Raw genomic sequence first — 20,431 nt, 5'->3', positions numbered from 1 at the left:
TGCAAAACCAGTCTTAGCCAAAGTGGCAGGCTACATGAATGCAAAGTGCTAGGATACAATGAACAAAACGGGTACTGCAATTTGCAACTGCCAATGCAAATTGCACACATTGCAATCGCTTGCAAGTTGCAATGTAGCATAGTTGGAAAGTGAATTCCAAACCTCCTTTCCAACTCACACATACATATAGAAAGGGTTGCTATCCGCCCCTGCAGGACACACGTTTGGGTACATGTGATGTGCGTGGAAACCATCTCCCGACTCCACATACATCAACTATAGGAGCTGATCTTCGATCGAGGCCAATAGGGTTGGAGCACGGCTATCATACGTTGGAAAGTCTTACATGTGACTGAATCTGCCCAACCCTGCATGCTCTAAGAACACACTCGCCCGTTGAGCGATCGCTCAATTCCACCAAATCTCAATCCACGCCCACTTACTCCACTTCGTCCACACCGCACAAGAGTATGCAAAGCTCTATGCTTTTTCTATGTCTCTCACTCTTCGGCACGCCACCCCTCAACGGTATGCAGTGATATTATTGAATAGAAAACAACGAATGAATGTTTAAACGAACCCAAAACATTAAAAAAACACATTTTTTTAAAATGTTCATATCTGGTTGGCGATGGGAGTAGGGGTTTTTGGGGTGGGGGAAAAGTCTTTTTTTTAAAGTGGGTGCGGAGGACCCTGAAAAAAAATCATAATTTTTTTAGATGTTTTTTGTTCGTTCAAAATTCATTCTTTGTTTCATAATTCAATATAATAACATGCAACTCCCCTCAATACCAGTAGAGACAGCACTCTCCATCTCTCTGTGTCCACACAGAACATTTCTCTCATCTTTTGATACCATTCCTCTTGGGACAGATTTACCTATAATGTTATTCAAAAGATTTCCAATCAGCTGGTTCTTCCAAGAGGCCAATATGGGTTGGGAAATGCCAGCCGCATCTTGCGTTGCCTGGCGTATAACGTACTCTTCCCACCCTCATTGACCTAGAAGAGGCATCCCGCCTATTGGGAAGTCTCTCAATTTCCAGACATCCAATTTTAACGGCAGCGCATGACTCCTTGACTATGTCCCATACAGAGGCCTCACACCTATCTTCTGTACTCCCTCTGGCAGACAGACGTACAGGAAAAGAGGCGATATTGCCAAACATGAAGACCGTCAGCATCCTCTTAGGACAGGGGCATGCCACTCAGCCCGACAGATCACTGACTACCTCATCATTCTGGTCTCTACTATATAATGAATTACATTTCTCCATAGAAATTTCCCATAGGAACAGACCATTTTCACCTCTCACTGATTCTAGCCCACTCCTTCTCTCCAAAACACAGAGGCACCTTATTCTTATATTTAATCAGGAATGCGTTCAGATAATGTTTAATTCCATCCCCTTTTGCAATCCTTACTCCATATTTGCCTCTCTGCGTTGATTCATTGCATTAAAATGATTAAGCAAAGTATGCAATTGGAGCCAAAAAGCAATAAATGATGCGCCTGGAGCTGCATAGCTTTTGCTCAGCCGGAATTAGATTACATACTTACCCGAAGCCGAAGTTCGGTGCACCCCTGAAAGAAAGGGAGGGAGAAAGGAAATAATAGGGGGGGGGGAATGAAAGAGGTAGGTTAGGAAAGACATACATATTCAAGATCGAGGAAGGATGGACAGAAGTATTTAAGATCGAGGAAGGAAGGAAGGATGGAAGGAAGCATGGGAGAAAATAAGAAAGGGAAGGAGAAAAAGGATGCAAGAAAGGAATTAAATGAGGAGGGAAACATAGAAAGACCAAAATGAAGGATAAAGGTAAGAAGGAAGGAAAATTGGATGGAAGTAGAGCAACCTTAGGCAGAGATGGAGGGAGGGAGAATGAGATGAAAGGATGGCAACTAGGAAGGAAAGAAGAACGAGAGGGAGGGAGAAAAAGAAGGAAAGAAGGGGATGTGAAGAAAGAAAAGAAGTATTCAAGTATGATAAAGGAAGGAAGGATAGATGGAAGGAAGAATGGGAGTAATGAAGTAAGGGAAGGAGAAAAGGAAGAATGCAGGAAATGAGTGAAAGGAGGCGGGAAACAGGCCCAAAAGAAGGAGACAAGCAAAGAAACTGGGATAGAAGAAGAGTGACAGGCAAAGAGGAGGAAAGGAGAATGGGATGAAATGATGGAAAAAAAGAAGGAAGGAATGAAGAATAAGAGAGGGAGAAAAGGAAGCAAATAAGAGGGTGGGCATGATGGTTGGAAGGACAAACAGACATATTCAAGTAAGATCAATAAAGGAATCATGGGAGCATAGAAGAAATGGATGGAGAAAAAGGATGCCAGAAAGTGAAAGGATGAAGAAAACATGCAAGGGCGCAATTGAAGGACACAAGGAGAGAAGGATAGGAAATGAGATTGAAGGGGAAAAAAATCAAGAAAGGAGAAATGGATGGACAGGAGAAGGAGAAATAACGTATGGCTTGTTCTCCCACAGGTTCCTCATCTTGATAGATAGATCGGTATCCAGCGTCAGATGTTCAGATATTTTTGTCTTCAGGGGCATTGTACTGCTCAATATAGTCATTGACAACTCCCTCGCGTATGGCCACGCCATTCCTCGACAATGGACATGACGTCGGCCACCACATAAAGGATGCAGTATGCCCCCTTACCTAAGTTTGTTACTTTTCTCCCCGGGCTCAGCCTTTGAGAGGGAACATGCAGTAATGAGCAAAGGTATAGAAACAAACAACAACCTGCCACAAAAGCTTGCTTATCTTTTTCTTCCATATTTCAACCTCTGAAATGAAACCAGGAGAAGTAGGGTAATTTGACAACCAATTGCTGCTGGCCCAACGTTGCACTTTAATCCTAATGTCGTTGCACACAGATACGTGACAGCAGAATGCGATAGAGACCATGCACTTCCAAGCGGGGTAGGTTGGGAGGGCGATGAGGAATCTGTGGGAGAAGAATCAATAGAAAGAACATTACTGGTAAGGAACTTCTCCTTCAATGGATTGCATTCTCCCACAAATTCCTCATTTTGATAGACTCCCTGCAGGAGGAGGGTTGAAGGTCACACTAAAAACTCTGGAGGACCACCCTACCAAAAGTAAAGTCCAAGCAGGGATGCTTGGCAAATGTGTACAGAGAAGACCACTTTGCCATGTGACACATGTCTCTAGCTAGCAAATCCTTTTGAAGAGCAAGGAGGCCACAACCCCTCTGGTAGAGAGGGCCCTAAACCCTGCTGTAACCTCCTTATCGATGGTCTGATAACATTCAGAAATGCAAAGTACTATCCAGAGAGATAGTTTGCTTATTAACTGCTCACCCCAACCTGGATTGCGAAAATGCAATGAACAACTGGTCATCCTAGCCGTTCTAGCCAGATACAAACTCACCGCCCTCTTGGGATCCAATCTGTGGAGCTGCTCCTCATCCTTTAAAGGATGGAGTGGAGGCTAAAACACTGGGAGATCGATGCTCTGGCCCAGATGAAATCCTGACACCACCTTTGATAAAAACTTCAGGCAAACTTTCAGGGATACCTTCTCTTTGAAAAAATCTTCACAAAAGGGGCTTTACAAGAGAGTGCCTGCAATTCACTGACCCTTTGGTGGACGTGATTGTCACCAAAAAAGTTGTCTTCAATGTGACAAGTCTGATGGGAGCTGAATGAAAAGGCTCAAACAGAGCTGCTGTCAGGAAGGTGAGAAGCACGTTGAAATCCCAATCAGGGACCACAAAAGGCAAAGGAGGGAAAGGGTTAACCTGGCCCTTCAAAAACTGGGCCACCACATGGATGGTAAAGAAGGAACCTGTTCTGGAGTCCTTTTAAAAAGGGAAAGGGATGCCAGATTCCCCTTCACCGTGCACATTTTAGTGTTTTAGCCTCCACTCCATCCTTTAAAGGATGAGGAGCAGCTCCACAGATTGGATCCCAAGAGGGCAGCGAGTTTGTATCTGGCTAGAACGGCTAGGATGACCAGTTGTTCATTGCATTTTCCCAGATGCCAGATTCCCCTTCACCGTGCACATTTTTAGGCCTGATTTGGCTAAGGCTAACAAAAACTCCATCACTCAGGAGATGGGACACGACGTGGGGTCCACTCCTTTCATCTTGCACCAAGTCACAAACTTTCTCTATCTGCATGTTTAAAGAGATCTAGTGGATGGTCTGCATGCAGCCAACAGAACCTCTTCATAGAAGTCCCAGTCCTTGTACCTCTGCCTCTAAAGAGCTAAGCATGCACGCTGAGAGGGTCTAGGTTTAGCTGAAGCACATTGCTTTTCGACTGTGACAAGAAGTCTGGCCTCCAAGGAAGCCAGAGAGGTGGGCATAAGGGCAATTCCAGGATATCTGGGTAACACGTCCTCCTTGCCCAATCTGAGGCAATTAGGATCAGGCGAGCCCTGAATCTCTGCAACCTCCTGAGAACCCAGGGGATGACTGGTATCAGCAGAAATGCTTAAAGGAATTCGAAAACCCACTCCACCAAAAATGTGCCCCCAATGCGTCTCTTGGGGCAATTCCCACAAACAGAGCTGCTTGCACTTAGTGTTGTCCTTGTCGCAAACAGGTCCACCATCGGGATGCACCACTGGTGAAGATCTCTGTAATGACCTCTGGGCCTAGCTCCCACTTGAGGGAGACCAAGCTCTGCCTGTTCAGAGCATTTGCCAACCCATTCTCCCCCGCCTGATGAGCTGCAGAGGCTGAAATGTTGTTCTCTAGCATCCAGAACCATATCTGCATGGCCTCCCTGCACAGGGGCAGTGATTTCATGCCTCCCTGCTTGTTCAGGTAGTGCATGGTTACTGTGTTGTCTGCTAACACAAGGACATGTTTCCTCTAAAGAGAAGGTGCAAAAGCTGTACGCGCTAGTCTGACTGCTTGCAGCTTCGGCAGATGGGTGTGGTAACCATTCTTCTTCTGAGACCAATGGTCGCTGATCTTGAGAGAGCCGCAATGAGCTCCACAGCCCATCAGTGAGGCATCTGTAACATCCTGATCCTTTGGCCATGGCGCTGAAAAAAAAGGTTCTCCCGCCAACATGTTCGTCCTTTCGCTACACCAGATCAAGTTGTTCGCCAAAGACCTCAACACTTGGAGGACAACCAACATCTCGCCAAAGTACTGCTACCACTGGTTCCTGAGAAGCCACTGAATGGATCTCATTCAGAGTCTCACCTGCAGCACCAGGAAAATATAGAATGGCATGAGGCCCGGCAAGCACAGGAAAGTAAATGCAGGAAGACTGCTGGAGGTCTGGAAAAGACTGGTAATGTGTGCCATTATCCCCGGGAAGAAAAACTTTCCCTTCCTGGGGGTCCAAGAGAGCTCTGATAAACTGGAGCTGTTGCGCTGGTAAGGTCTGTGGTTTCTGTAAGTAAGGGAGAAACCCAAGTCATGCAGTAGGGACCAGGTGTCCTTGAGATGTCTTGAAACTTGTTCTGGGGACCGTGCACGGATCAGCTAATCATCCAAATATGGAAACACAAAGTCACTGGCTCTCCCCAGGGGGGCACTACTACTGCCATCAGCTTGGTAAAGACCCTGCGGTCAGATGTCAAGCCAAAAGAGAGAACTTGTAATTGGTAATGGGTGTCCCTGATGATGAACTTTAGGAACCGCCTGTGCTTCCTGTGGATAGACGCTTGAAAATAGGCGTCCTGAAAGTCCAGCAGCACCAGTCGGTCTTGGAACTGCAAAGCCTGGATAATTTACCTCAACGTCACCATCCTGAATTAGTCCTCCTCTGGAATTTGTATGAATCCCTGAGGTCCAGAATGGGACCAACCCGGGCATATTTCCTCAGCTGGCACTGCCTCTACTGCTCCCTTCAAAAGAAGGGCCTGTAGCTCTTCCTGGAGCTCCCATTCCAGCTGTTGGGAGGGAGGTGGAGGTCTGTCAGGGTTCTCTTCATAAATGTGAGGCAGCAACCCCACTCGTTTAACTGAAGGACCCAGGTGTCAGAAGTAAATTCCTTCCATTTCCCCAAGAACCCGGAGACTCTCACCTCCAACCGACAAAAGCATGGGGGAGATCTCAAAGAGGTTTCTTAGGCGACATCGGCCCTCCAACAGCAGTTGACTGTCTCGACCTTCCTTTATCTCTACCTGACTGCGGGAACCTATGTTGAGCTTGTTTGGTATGGGGCGCTTGCGCCCTTCTGGGAATAGTGGAGGATCTCCTTTAACTCTGTGCTCTGGACCCAAAGGAAAAATTCTGCTGTGGAGGCTGCTGCTGCACTACCAATGCTAGTGACTTAGCTGTCAGCTTCGAGTCCTTGAACTACTCCAGTGACTCCTCTGCTTTCGGGCCAAAAGGATGTTCATTGTCGAATGCAAGGTCGCCCAGCTGCGATTAAATGTTCAGGGAAAACCTGAGCCCCTCAGATAAGCAGACCTGTACAAAACTGTCAAGGTGTCCATAGCGCAACCCATAGAGTCTGCAACATCCAAACCTGCTTGGAGCGCTTGCTAGTGTGATGAATCAACTTCCGGGGCACCAGTCGTCCAGGAATGAATATTGGTATCTAAACCATCAATCAGCCACATACACCTAATACACCAGAAGGGATCCAAACAGATTGGAAACACAAGCAAATTATAAAAAAACCCTTGTTCAATTTTAGTAACGTGGACAGAACGACAGGCTTATTTTCGACAAGGTCGTGGATCGTTGGTTTGTTGCAACAAAGCAAAAATACAATTATTACTGAATGATAAAAGAGACTGACCAGCCAAGGTTGTATACACATATCTACTTTATTATTATCACAACAGACCGTTAGAGCAACACAATGAAATACAACCCACCCTGTAAAGGATTGCAGAGGACAGACAGTTTCAAAGAAGGAGAAAGAGAAGGGATGCACTCTGGATACTGACAGGAGGGTATTTGGTATGGTAAATAATCACAACAGTTCAAAGATACTTGGTTGTAGCACAAAGGGAGCAATTGGTTGTAAAATGTCACTATGGTTCTTCAGAGAAGGACCAGGGGGCAGAACCACAATGTACCTTGTGCTATATATGTTCTTGGTGCTTGACAGTGTTGAGTCGTTTTCAGCAGGCTTTTCAGCTTCTGCAACAGAGTTTAAGATGGGAGACAGCTGCGGGTATTAGGCAGCAGGCAGTTCGGCAAGGGGGCTGGACAGACAGCTGCAGGCTGGCCTACAAGGCGGCTCGGGGTCAGGAATCATGGTCTCAGTGCTGGTCACAGTTCTGAAGCACTGGTAGTGGTGTCTCAGGTGGCGTTAGTGACTGCAGCATAAAAGCAGTCAGTGCTGAAGTCATTTGGAACTCGAGGGGCTCGATTGGCTCAAAAATGTCCTTTAAGGCAGACTTTGGTAGATTATTGTTGATGCACTTCTCCTAGCTTTTTCAGTGGGCTCCTGTCGTCCTTTAAGGCGGACTGCTCAAAGTTGAAGAGTGTGTTGAAAGCAGCAGCCTTGTCCTTGGTTTAGGGTTACAGAGACTCTCTGGCACTTCCACCTAGGAAGCTTGCTGCAGAGCCTAGCAGGGCAGGCTGTGTGATGGCTGGGTCCCAGTTCTGGAGCTGCTGGAAGGTTCCCTGAATTCAGTATCTCCCCCTGTTCCCTGGGAGATGTTTAGGGGAGGGATCATGCTTCCCTCTTGGAGTTCCTGGCCTTCCTTCACTGGCAGAAGATGTAAGGCAGACTATACCTTCAGCCAGGGTTCAATGATAAGTTATTTCTTCTGCTTCTGGTGAAGCCTTCATATGATATGCCAAAAGAGGGTCTTGGCCCTCTTTTAAAGCTGAATGGACCACAGGGATTGGTGTAAGCTAAGCCTACCTTAATGAACCAATCCTGGGTCCCCACCAACAATCTCTTGTATGTGTGCGGTCATAACCAGAGTGCCTTGCAACAGAAAGGTTAAAGGGTGAAAACATGTTATACTAAGTCCCGCCCATCTTCTTGTCTGTTGTTGATCAAAGAGTCTCTCTAGTTAATGGAGCTCTCTGTGGTTCCTGATTAAAGTGGCACGTCTCCCCTGAAGCTGTGGCGAGACCAGACTTCCTGGCTCCGTCAAAACACATACTTGTACCTTCTGAATGGAGTTCCCCTGTGGGATGACTACTGTAAACACACAGTGCCAAACATGACATTTTACTGTCAATCGATACTGAGGGCAGGAGCTGGCATCAGGTTGACACAATGCATATGAAAGGGTGTTGGAGTCTGGGCCTGTTTGAATTTAACTCTAATTAGTATGCGAATGCTGTCACTAGCTATAGGGCACAGCAAAAGGACAAGGCAGATCCGTGGAGCCTTTGTTAGTTAATTAGGCTGGCCATGGCAGGGGGAAAGTCTGTCCCTCTCCTTCTGGAGATGCTTTGTGTACTCAACCTCTCAGATCCCAAATAAATATGGGGGATGTGCCAGTAGGCTGTGTCCACCCAGAGTACAAGGGTCTATGCGTATGTCGTGCGGTGAGCATAGGAAAATTGCACACATTTTCCAGTGGTTGATCTACCATCATTCAACTTCATTTAAAATTTCAAAAAAGCTCAGGTGAGCGCATATCCACCATGCAGATGGTCGAAATTCCAGCACTATCTCCAAGAAGCCATTCTAGACCTCTCCCTCTGGGAAGTGATCAGATGCTTCTGAAATGGTGCCCCAGAGGATATGGGAGAAGTTGGCACAAGAGGCATTTAGAGATTTAAGAGCTATGCTACCGAGGTGAAAACTTTCTTTGCCAAAGCGTTGACTTTGTGTGACTCCCCATCAGTGGAGAGGCTCGACATAAATAAAGGGCCTGGACACAGCTGTTGCAGTCTGCACTACCAACTCTTTTGGGTTCGGCTGAGTCATCAAAAATGGAAGGTAGCCTCTTACCGGCATATATTTTTTCATGAGCTTTGTGTCGAATACCAGTGTTAAGAACGGGCTTTGTCACAAGGCCATAACCGGATCCGCTATGGCCGTAGTGAACGGCAAAACCCGCTCAGTCTGCGGTCCATGGTCAAGGATGTCAGTAAGGTCTGTGATGAATCTGGGGTTTCTGCCACTTCTGGCCAGGGGGAGCCTTTCCTTGTGAAGCTAGGGAGATAAGCCTGCTACTCAATAACGTCCCTAGGGGTACAGGCAAGCAGGACCTCACTGGGAGAGACTCCCCATCTGGGAACAAGGACTCCTGTTCTGATGAGGAGCTCCCTAAACCCTATGATACCAGCCCATCCTCAAAAACATCAAGTGAAAAAAAGTATAAAGAAAGCGCTAATCAAATGCTCAAAAGGGTCCTCCGCAAACTAGTAGAGGTGGATGGGAAACAATGGGAAACTATTATCCCATGGGCCCCATTTGCTGTACGAAAAACCCCTTTTGGCCCCTCTTCCGGGTATTCCTCGTTTAAATTGCTTTATGGAAGAGAACCCTGGGATGTTCTAGATATGCTTAAAGAGACCTGGGGAGAGAGAGATGAAGCCATTCTGCCAATCTCTCAGACCATGCAGAATTTGCATTTACATATGACAACAGTATGAGAGATTGTCAGAAGCATCTGGGACAGGCCCAAGAATACCAGAAATCCAATTATGATAAAAAGGCTGCTCCTCACACCTTCTCTGTAGGACAATTAGTCCTAATGTTGTTGCTAACATGAGAAAACAAAATAGTGGGGAAATCGTTTGGCCCATGTACACTTCCAGAGAAGAAGGGCCCCTTTCATTGCTTGATTTCCCAACCCGACAGGAGGCAAAAGACCCAAATATATCTTGTAAAGTTCCTTAAAGAGTGGAGAGTAGATCCTAATGAGGACTCCACAGTGACAATAGCCACTCTTCTCACAGAGGTCAGTCAATTAAATACTTTAAATCCCCCTAGACCTGTCAACGTGTATTCTTTCAGTGCAAAGTCATTTTTGCAGTACAAAATTAACTTTGAACTGAAGTTGCACTTCAAAAATACACTTTAACCGTTCCATAAATCAGGATTTGTGCTGGCAGTGCAAAGTCACTTTTCAGCAGTGCAAAGTCACTTTGAACCATGCAAAACAATCCATGAATCGGGCCCAATATCAAGATAAATGATGGACATTAAGTAAAGAGAACATCTTGAGAGAGACCAGAGAGAAAAAGAGTTATCCCATGGAAGGAAAGGGATAGTCCCAAATAGAGTCGAAGAAGAAAAGAATATAAAGGAAAGAAGGAATGAGTGAATGAAAGAGACAGTTGAGACCTTGAAGAATCCAATATATGAACTAAACAGTTTGCTAACAACAGTCACTAAGAACTATCTGAAGGTACAATATTGAAGGTAACTTGGTGGAAGAAACACCCCATATGAGAAGGGAGTCCTTCTCATATTCTTTAGTTGTTCTAAATAGTGGCAGGGTCAGGACAGGTTAGGTTTGGACAGAGGATGGAATTAATTTGAACTATCACTGATGACTGACGAGCACCCTAGTTAGTTTGGTTAGGTAGGGAACACCTGAAGCCTAGGAAGAGGTAGATGTGTTCTCTTTTCTTTTAATAAAGAATAACTGTGAGATGGCAAACCCCTCCTTGTTCTTCTTCTGACCCATCATAGGTCGTACTGCGATACCGGTTTTGGTGGTGTGCCGAGCCCCAAGGCCATGACGACCTTCTCAACCACCTTGCGGTATTGGGTGTTCGGGTGCACATATGGGTTTAGTTGCTAGAATTACACATCCAGAGATATGTCCAAACAACTGGCATCATGGAGGCCCTTCGCCAGTTGCAGTAACCCAGCCTGGTCTACCATAAATTCTGGTAAATGGATCCAAGGCTGACACCCCCCCCCTCATTGGTTCGCACCCAATGGTATTGAGTCGCCTTCCTTGTCAAAAATTGACCACATTGAGTCAAAGAAAACAGATTGAGTGTCGGATAGCATGCTTTGATCTTGCATGGCCTCTGCCGTTCGAGGGGCTTCTTGGCCCGAGGGGGCTGTCAACGGTATTGGCTCAGGAGGAGGTTTCTCATTTCGGGGTCTTGCTCAAGGGCAAGAAACCTGCCCTGGCTGCCTTCATTCTGGATGTACCGGGCACTGTTTGGAGCTGTCTCCACGTGTGGCATCGAGGCTGAAGCCATACCAGCCAACGCCTTTTCAAAAAACATTCAGCATTTGGTTTTTGAAGTCCTCTCACTTCTCCCCAGATGCACCCTTCATTGGGTGAGATTTGCTACCAGAGTGCCAACGTATTTTTGACTTCTTGTGGTGACGTCCCTCTCGATGTTTCTCGGTAGTAGGCCCTTCGGTATCATGCTCCGAGGACCTTTGAAAGCGATTACGCCAGGGATTTTGATGGCGGTCTGCTGAATGCCAGCTTTGCCAAGAGCATTCCTTCACCACCTTCAGGTTCATTACCAGACAAGAACCACATTGCTCCATATCATGGCCAACACCAAGCCATCACACACAAATAGTGTGTGTGTCCATGAGGGACATTTTAGAGTTGCAGTCAGTCCTTGCAGCATTTAAACCCTGACGGTTTAGGCCCCAACGTACTGATGTAGGGTCGAATTTGTTTGAATCGAATAACAAACGTGTTCCAAGTAGCATGCTGCAGAGCACGGAAAAAAGGAACTGGGATAAGGCCCACCCCTCCTACTCCTGGTTACATCCGCATGGGGCCTTGCCTCACTGTATTCACAGTTAAGGTAAACTAGGGTGTTTTTTCTCCCCTCGCAGGATTCTCAAACTTAGGTGGCCCGGTACCTAATACGCATTACTGTTTGCTCTGAACTGTGGTAAACTAGGGTGTTTTTTCTCCCCTCGCAGGATTCTCAAACTTAGGTGGCCCGGTACCTAATACGCTTTACTGTTTGTTTTCTCTAATTGTGGTAACTTGTGCTTGCCGCTCACTTCCTGTCTGCGTGCTCCCGTTTCGTCTGTCTCCCCCCCCTCCCTCCTACTCCATGGTGCTCTCTGTCTCGCCTATCTTCTCTAACTGCTTCTCCATTGACTATCCTGCTCTCCTCACTAAATCTGGTAGGAAAAAGTTTAAAAAGGACATCCTGGTCTCCAACCCAGGCCTCCCTATTGCTGACACCTACACTAGTGCCTGCTCTAAGGAAACTCTCACTGACATCCTCTTTTTCGTGCCTTCGCCTGACCTATGGACCCTTCATATGGTCTCTGTGCTCTCTCCTTTCTCCTCCTCTCCCATTAATGGTGGCACCCGTTGGGATGTCCTCTTGGCCCCCTTCCGCTCCTCTAAGGCCATCATTAATGTCTACGCTAATGGGACCATCTTGGTCCAAGGCCCTCAGGCCAACCTTCTCCTCTTTGATAGACGCTTCCCACTCCTCATCAACTTCCTCTCCTCTCCTGCTGTCCCCCTCCTCTATCCTTGGCTACCCTGCCTCTACCCTCCCTCCCTGCCCCCTCTCATGCTCCTTCTTCACCTCCTTCTTCAACACCTCCGCAGGGCGTACCTCTGATCTGTACCCCTCCCCGGAAGTTCTTCAAGGAGGGCAACCTTCTCCACATTGCCACTCTAAATTCTCGCTCTGCCATCAAGCACTCCTCTGATATCTGTCACCTTCTTGAGGAACTGGACCTCGACGTCCTCGGTCTCACTGAGACATGGTTCACAGCCAGCTCTGCCACCAGCTTTGACACACTCCTACCTGACGGTTACAAGATCCTCTCCATGCCCAGGCCTAACCGTGCAGGGGGTGGTGTTGCCCTTATCTTCCCTGAGTGGATTCCTGCCACTGTCACTCCTACGCAGACCTACTCCTCTTTTGAATGTCTTGTCTGCCGACTCTCTCTCTCTCCTAGCCATTCCCTTACCGTGGCTACTATCTATCGGCCACCTGGTCAAATTTCCTCCTTCCTCTCTGAGTGGGCTGACCTCTCCTCCTCACTCCTGTCCTCAACCACTCAACTCCTCTTTCTTGGCGACTTCAACATCCACCTTGATGCCTCCAGTCCCCCCACTGCTCTCTTTCGTGACCTCTGCGACTCTCTCTCACTCTCTATTCTCCCGTCTGGGCCTACTCACTCTGCTGGGCACACTCTTGATGCTCTGATCTCTTCTGACCTTCCCCTCTCCGTCCCTCTCTCCACTCCTCTCTCCTGGAGTGATCACTTTCTCCTATCCTCCCACCTCACCCTCCCTACCTCACAGGCAAAGCCACCCTCTTCACTGCCACCCACCTTCTCGGTCATCCGACCCATGAAGCGTGTGTCAGTTGAGGCTTTCGCTGCTACCTTCTCGCCCCCCCCTGCCCCTTCGGCTGACTCCCACCCTGACACAGCCCTCTCCATGCTCCACTCTGCTATATCTGTTACTCTTGATATCCTTGCCCCCGTCATGAGAATCCGCCTGAAGCCCAAAGCCAAATGTAACTCCTGGTATGACTCGGATCTCGCCACCCTAAAACGCAAGTGCAGGGTTGCAGAGAGGAAATGGCGTGCTTCATGTTCATCCTCTGACAAACTGGCCTGCCGCCTGCTCCAAAGGCAGTATCGGCTCTCCGTTCTCACCAAGAAGAGAGCCCTTATCCAAGCCCGCATCTCTGCGGCATCTAACAACTCCGCCGAACTCTTTAAAATCTGCAAGGAGCTGGCCAACCCTGTTGCAGTCTCTACCTCTCCTGTCCCCTCCCAGGCCCTCTGCACTGCATTGGCCTTTCACTTCATCTCTAAAACTCAGGACATCCTGTCCTCGCTCTCCTCCTTTCACCTCCCTCCCTCCCTTCCCGGCTCTTCCTCTGGCCCTTCTGCAGTCACCCCTCCTCCCTCTTTCTCTGCCTTTCCACTTTTCTCTGCTGACGAGGTTTCCAGACAAGTCCAATCTATGAAAGTCTCGTCTAAACAGGTTCACCCCTGTTCCTCCAAAACTATCAAGGACCACATTGACTCCCTGGCTCCTGCCCTGGCTGACTTTTGCAAACACTCCTTCGCCTCTGGAGTCTTCCCTTCCCCCCTCAAGCACTCCCTTGTGCACCCTCTTCTCAAGAAACCCTCTTCCGACCCCTCCTGCCCGGCTAACTATCGCCCTATCTCCATCACTCCCTTCCTGGGCAAGCTCCTGGAGAAACTGGCCATCTCCCAGCTTAACCTCCATGCTGAATCTGTTGGTAGTCTTCATGACCATCAATCTGGTTTCAGAGCTGCCAGAAGCACGGAAACTGCTCTCCTGAACATCCGTGAAGACCTGCTCTTGAACCTCGATTCCAACACTCCGTGTGTTCTCATTCTGCTCGATCTCTCCTCTGCCTTTGACACTGTCAACCATGCCATCCTGCTCAACCGTCTCCGTGAAAACCTGGGTATCACTGGTCAGGCTCTGGCGTGGCTGACCTCTTTCCTTTCAAATCGACCCTCCCAGGTCCAACTGGGGTCCTTCCTCTCCGACATCTTTTTCTCCACCTGTGGTGTCCCCCAGGGATCTAATCTCTCTCCCTGGCTGTTCAACCAGTATCTGGCACTCCTTGCCCACCGCATCGCCGCTCTCTGCCCTAATTTCCAGTGCTATGCGGACGATACCCAGCTCATTTTCAGGCTACCCTCAGCCTCCCCCTCTCCTTCCCTCATCTCTGACTGTCTGTCTGCTATCCAGGAATGATGAGCCGCCAATGACCTCTGCCTTAATGCCAGTAAGACTGAGATTCTACTCATCGGTACACCCACTCCCTCCTTCCCTGCATCTCTCTGGCCTGCCTCCCTTGGCCCCCTCCCTGCTCCTACCTGCAATGCAAAAAACCTTGGGGTCATCTTCGACTCCACACTCTCCTTCTCTCCTCATATTTCTGACGTCGCTAAGAAGTCACACTACCAGCTGCACCTCCTCAGAGGTATTCTTCCCTTCCTCTCCTTCCCCCAGAAGCTCACTGTCTCCCGAGCCCTGGTTCTCTCGAAGCTGGATTACTGTAACAGCCTCTATCTTAATCTGCCTGCCTCCACTCTCCGCCCTCTGCAACTCATCCAGAACAGAACTGCGAGACTTGTCCTTGGCCTCAAGCCCAGGGACCGTATCTCTCCAGGACTGAAATCTCTACACTGGCTCTCAGTGGCTGCAAGGATAAAGTTCAAAACCCTCTGCATTGTCCACAAGGCCTTCTGGGGCCTTGGTCCTAAATACCTTCAACTCTCTCTTCCCAAATATCTTCCTTCCCGAGCCCTTCGCTCATCCGCCTCCAACTCCCTCAGGGTCAGCCGCTTCTCGAAGCAACGAGCTGGGGGTAGATCTCTCTCCGCGGCAGGGGCCTCCCTCTGGAACAGCCTTCCTGCCTCCCTGAAACTTGAGGAGAACCATCTCCGGTTCCGGAAGCACCTCAAAACCTTCCTCTTTGCTTCTGCTTTCTCTCTCCCTCTCCCCTGCTGAACAGCTAATATTCTTCACTGAAACTGCACTGATTCTGCAACTGGACCACTCTTAACGGCCTCGGTCCTGGGCCCAGCCACTCTCCACTTGCACTGATGCCCTGGAACCCCTCTGCACTGCGGGACTGTCTCTGTATCCCTACAGCCCCCCCCCTTTTCCAGCACTTGTTCTGCACTTACCTTGCACTTGCCACCAGCTGGCCCTATTTATTTATTACTTTTACGCCACTTACCTTGTACTGCACTCCCCCCCCTCCCCTTCCCCTTGCACTTTTCCCCCCCTCCAACCCCTGCACTTGCGTGATCTGAATGACACCTGGCCTAGTAGGATCGTTGTCTGTCTCCCCTTGTTCCCCCCCCCCCTGCCTCGTCGCGCCTTGAAACACCTGTGTATAGGCGCGTTACAAATGCCATATCATATCATATATCATAAGTGAGCATAGAGCATTCTTTTATACAGCGACCAACGTTACGTGTGTTGTTGAGGAAAGGCGTATTTGTATATGAGAGAGTGGTTGACGAAACCGAGCGGCTTGACGCCCCCCTGTTAAAAACATTTCTGAGCTGCTAACGCTGGATAACTATCTATCAAGATAAGGAATCTGTGAGAGAATGCAATCCATTGAAAAGAAGGAATGGGAGGAAGGAGCTGAGGGAAAAGGAAAGAGTGGGAATGAAAGATGGGGAAGGGGTAACAAAGTTATTAGATCAAGGAAGGAAGGATACATAGGAAGAAAGGGGAGTAGAAAAAAGGGTGCACAGAGGGAAAGAAGGAGTGAAAGGAAGAAAGACTAAAAAAAACAAGTTCAAAAGAGAAAGGTTCTTGACCCATAACATCGGTACAAGCCATGGTACATGCATCCGGCAGATATGTGGGTGTGCAGAGAAGCCTCCCTCGCCCACCGTCCTTGGGCTGCACTTCACCGGGCATAAAGATCAGGATTTCAGTAGTTCATATTCTCAATTCACCCCTTCAGTAGACCTCACATTCCCGTTTATTCCGAACCAAAAGACTCTTTTTCAGCAGTTTTGGAAAAATTATATAAAAATAAAGAATATGAAATCAGAAACATACTGCTAAGATCATCTGTTCTGGCACACAAGCAGTATATGATTTATCCCGTACTATCATTTCTGTGGAAGCGTTTATCTGAAGTCTTTTTTTCTTAAATAATAAAACATTTTGTGAGGTTACTTCAGTGTCTCTATGCTCCAGTCTCCCATTGTAACTTCTAACTCTTAGTGTACTCTTCTACGAAAAAGAAAAGTGTGTGCCTACTTTTCCCCAGCGTTGGCATCTTTCAAAGATTCAAGTACTACTATTCCACGTCATCAGAGGTGGAGATCCAACACCAGGAATCAAACCTCTGATGACCAGGAATTTGTGAAAGACACAGTGAAAAAGAAAAGCTACTTACCTGGAGCCAGAGGCGTTGCTGGGGGACGGAGGGCCGAGGGGCTATAGCCCTGGGTCTTTTGTTTGTAGCCCCGGATAGAAGCTCAGGGTCTTCAACCAAAAGGCTAGCTAGCCCTGAGTCCCGACAGTCCCGTCCTTAGCATAGCCGCAGATCTTTTCCAGACATAGCAACACCTCTGCCTGGAGCTACAGCTTTCCAGTGTTGGGATCCCTTGCTTTGAATAGCTTCTATCACTGGAGATAAGGGATCCACCACAGAAAGCCATTGACCAATGATGGGGAATATGCAAAGCACATAAATTCCTCGACTACGTTTATCCTCTTTTAGTAAAGGGAAATTTCCGATACCATAGAAGTGACCGAATCCAATGTCTTCGAGGAAGAAGTGACTGAATAGTCTTCTTTATTTTTGTACCTAAAAAATGGTTTTCAATAAAATATATGTGGGGGTGGGGTAAAGGATATGAATAAAGGTAGGGGGGACGGGGGGGTGTGGGTCCCCTCCCTACAATAACAAACAATGTGGTCACTCCACCCTTTTGAAAATATGAATTCGGTCAAATCACCTACATCCAGAAAGTTCTACCATCTTTATTTAATGTGTTTCTTTTGTGTCTCACAATGAGAGCTGAAGTGCCTGGCAAGATGGAACCAATTAGGAGAAGAAATTAGTTAATGGAAAGGCTGGGAAGATTTATCCAGGATCCAAAGGGGAAAGGCAGGCCGTGTTTATGGTCAAGGCTGGTGCTGTCTCTCGGTACCCAGTATGTAGGCGCATGCCCATAAAACGGTAATAAAGGGTTCGGAGACATGCATGCAAAACTCACCTGAGACAGTTTCATCTGCATGTTTGCGAAGACATGAAGGAAACCGACCACCGCATCCCACAGCCTGCTATGCGCAAGGCTCTGCTGGTTTCCTATGCAAGGACCCTACAAAATGAACAAGAAAAGAAAAAGACAATCAGGAAAATAAAACAGGAAACTGGACTTGCCCATGTATTTTTAGGATTGAAAGATGGAGCCTATTTCTGACTGGTGCCCCAGCAGGCTGTTTTTGCTCGTCATTCAAGCACATTCTATGCATGGCATATCGCCTAGGATATCTTTTGCTTTAGAGAAGTTGCCTTTAGTTAATGCACCCAGAAAAAAACATGCATGACAAGGGGTAGAGGAGTGACCTCACGGGGAGTTGAAGTAGCCGATTACATCATAGGAATTAATCAATTAATCACATAACATTTGAGCCTAAGCATTCCACAGCATTTTCAGAACATCAAAAGCTCATAAAAGCAAATAACAGGCAGGCAAACAAGTCACAGAGGGGGTCACAGATGCAACCCTGATGGCTCCAAAATTACACACATTTGGGCAACAAGTGCATGTGGTCACCAGTTTCTTGCTTGTTCTCTTCAGACTGGGAGGTGAACTATATTGACTGTACTGCTGCTCTTATGGGTGCTATAGGGTCATGGGATGGTAGATGGATGGTATCGTGTATAGCAGAAGCCTACAAAGTGCAGGGCATGACACGTTCTTTGGTATTCGGGCACTTCTAGTAAGTTCAAAAGCAACCGTAGTCGCTTTTCAGCGTCACGTAGCATGGGACGTAATCAGTCAAGCAGCCACGTGGGTAACACTGTCGGCTTTCTGTTGTCATTACTGTCACGACGGATGTCAGTTCTCGTGAAGATTTGGCCAGCCAGTACTCAGAAAGGAGCTTGCTTGAAACTAGTATGTTGTGCTGGAATCCCCCATACAGTATGGAGGAAAGGGAATGCGATGTAGGAGTAAGAAAAAGTTACTCACTGTAGTGACTAACGTACTCCTAGCCCATTGTCCCCTTTACTCCATTAGCCCTACTCAACATCCCTTTCATTAATAAATGTGTATCTAGGGCAGTCATTCCCAATGCGTGTTTATGAGGACAGAGGTGTGACGATGTGGGCGGGGGTCACTGTGTGTGGTCACGCCTATCCTCACGCCTAAATTAAAATGCAAAGGTGAAGTGCATGTTTTGCGCTGCAAAAGGCTTTGGTCCCATCCCCACACAGTATGTGGTGCTGCTTATTTTCCTTCTTTCTCTATTACTCAGATCTAGAATGGTGATCTGCGGAGTCGGGGGTTAGTAACTGTTTTCTAGAATCGTTTTTACTGGTCACAACCTTCCATTTTACTGGCGTCGATTTTGATGCGGCCATAAGCAGCCTCGCAAGCTGTTCTTTTACTGCTTTCGTCTTTATCGTCTGACAGGATCCACATTACTTGGTATCGATCTCTTTCCAAAGGCACAACATACACGAGGAGCGGGGATTCATTACAGACTTGGGCCAATGGTATGTTTGAAGGCTTCTAAAGCCAGACTTCTTAGAATTTCTGGTGAAAAACACACTTTTCCCGACGAGTTACTTTCTCACGTTCCGGTGTGTTGCTGCAGAAAAAAGGAACTGAGGAAAATGGTGCCAACGACACTGATGACGTCACCTCCGCACCAGACACAACCAACAAGAGGTGATGGTCGAGGATGGAGCCATAAAGCGCCACTTGGTGGCTAAAGAACGTTCTCTGGTGATGATTGAGTAGAATTGACTGGGCTATTTCAAAGATAAGGAATCGGTGGGAGGAATGTGCCCACTGGAGCAGATTATAGAATGCCAGTGTGTGTTTGGCTGAAATAGGCACTTGATACACACATTGCAATGTGCGTCTGATTGCACTAGGGGGCGTGGTACACAAAGTGCAGTGTTTACACAGTACACGAGTTTTCCGTTACTATGTCTGGCTGACATAGGCACTTGATAAAAATATCACTGTGTGTGTGTCTGGTTGCACTTGAGACATGATACACAAAGTGCAGTGTGTACAGTCTGTTCATGAGCCTTTCTGCACTGAAAACATCATACTATTCTAATGTGTCTGATGCAAATAGTGCAGAATGTGTCTGGGTGCACTCGGGACATGGTACACAAAGTGCAGTGTTTACAGTCTGTCTGTGTTTATAGCTGCATTAAGGAGCGAAACACACTCTCATGAAGGCTATGTGAAAAGACAATAGAAGACCAGTTGGCAATGGTGATGGCAGTGTTTAGTCTTGCTCTCACTTATGGCAGTATACTGCAGGCCTGGCTCCAGGAATTTGCATCTGGGTAGGCCAGGTTTGTGACCAGGGGCCAGGGGGACACAACTTCCATTGTGTGTGGGTGTAGGAGTACCCTAATAAAAGTGCTGTGTTAAGCCAGATTTCTCAGACCCATGTTCGGGCAAGAGATGTCTTCCTGGATCTGAAAAATCCATTTGCACCCTTAAATTGATTTAGTCTGTTGGACTGCTTTATATGGTGCAGAAGCCTGGATTCAAACCCAGCTTGTTAGGACCGAGGTTGACACATTTACCTACAAGACTACCAGAATGTCTGATAAAGACAAATTAATTCTTGGGCAAGGTGGATCGATGGTCCCGGGTAGGTGCGGCATGGGTGTGGAGCTTATGGTGGGAATAGTTAATGGCTGTCATGAGTGCAACAAATGTTACATGTTTTTTAAGTTGTCTATTGGAGCTGTGTGTTTAGTGGCATGACTGACTGGACTGGAAAGAGCCTGTTCACCTCACCAGGTTTTGTTGACATAAGGTGATTTGCCCAGGTTCACTCAATGTATTCAAATGGGAAATCTGCTCTCGCCTTCCAC

The 20,431-nt window shown here is 47.5% G+C and overlaps 1 protein-coding gene across 7 annotated transcripts in view; it reads right to left on the bottom strand.

Moving 5' to 3' along the window:
- Window positions 1-20,431, bottom strand: part of RYR3 (ryanodine receptor 3) — a 1,751,462-nt gene that overhangs the window by 266,287 nt on the left and 1,464,744 nt on the right. For 4 of the 7 annotated variants that reach the window (XM_069638568.1, XM_069638566.1, XM_069638567.1 and 1 more), the window contains 2 exons: window positions 17,574-17,678; window positions 1,562-1,585 (listed from right to left, as the gene is read on the bottom strand). In XM_069638568.1, coding sequence (XP_069494669.1) covers window positions 1,562-1,585; window positions 17,574-17,678 — 129 coding nt within the window. The remainder of the gene's footprint in view (window positions 1-1,561; window positions 1,586-17,573; window positions 17,679-20,431) is intronic. The other 3 variants (XM_069638573.1, XM_069638572.1, XM_069638570.1) reach the window with 1 other exon arrangement.

This window comes from Ambystoma mexicanum, chromosome 14 (genome assembly GCF_040938575.1).
Source record: "Ambystoma mexicanum isolate Mex_15411 chromosome 14, UKY_AmexF1_1, whole genome shotgun sequence".
Lineage (NCBI taxonomy): Eukaryota > Metazoa > Chordata > Amphibia > Caudata > Ambystomatidae > Ambystoma > Ambystoma mexicanum.
The sequence above is the reverse complement of the archived record's forward strand: the minus strand, read 5'-3'. Positions and strand labels throughout refer to the sequence as shown.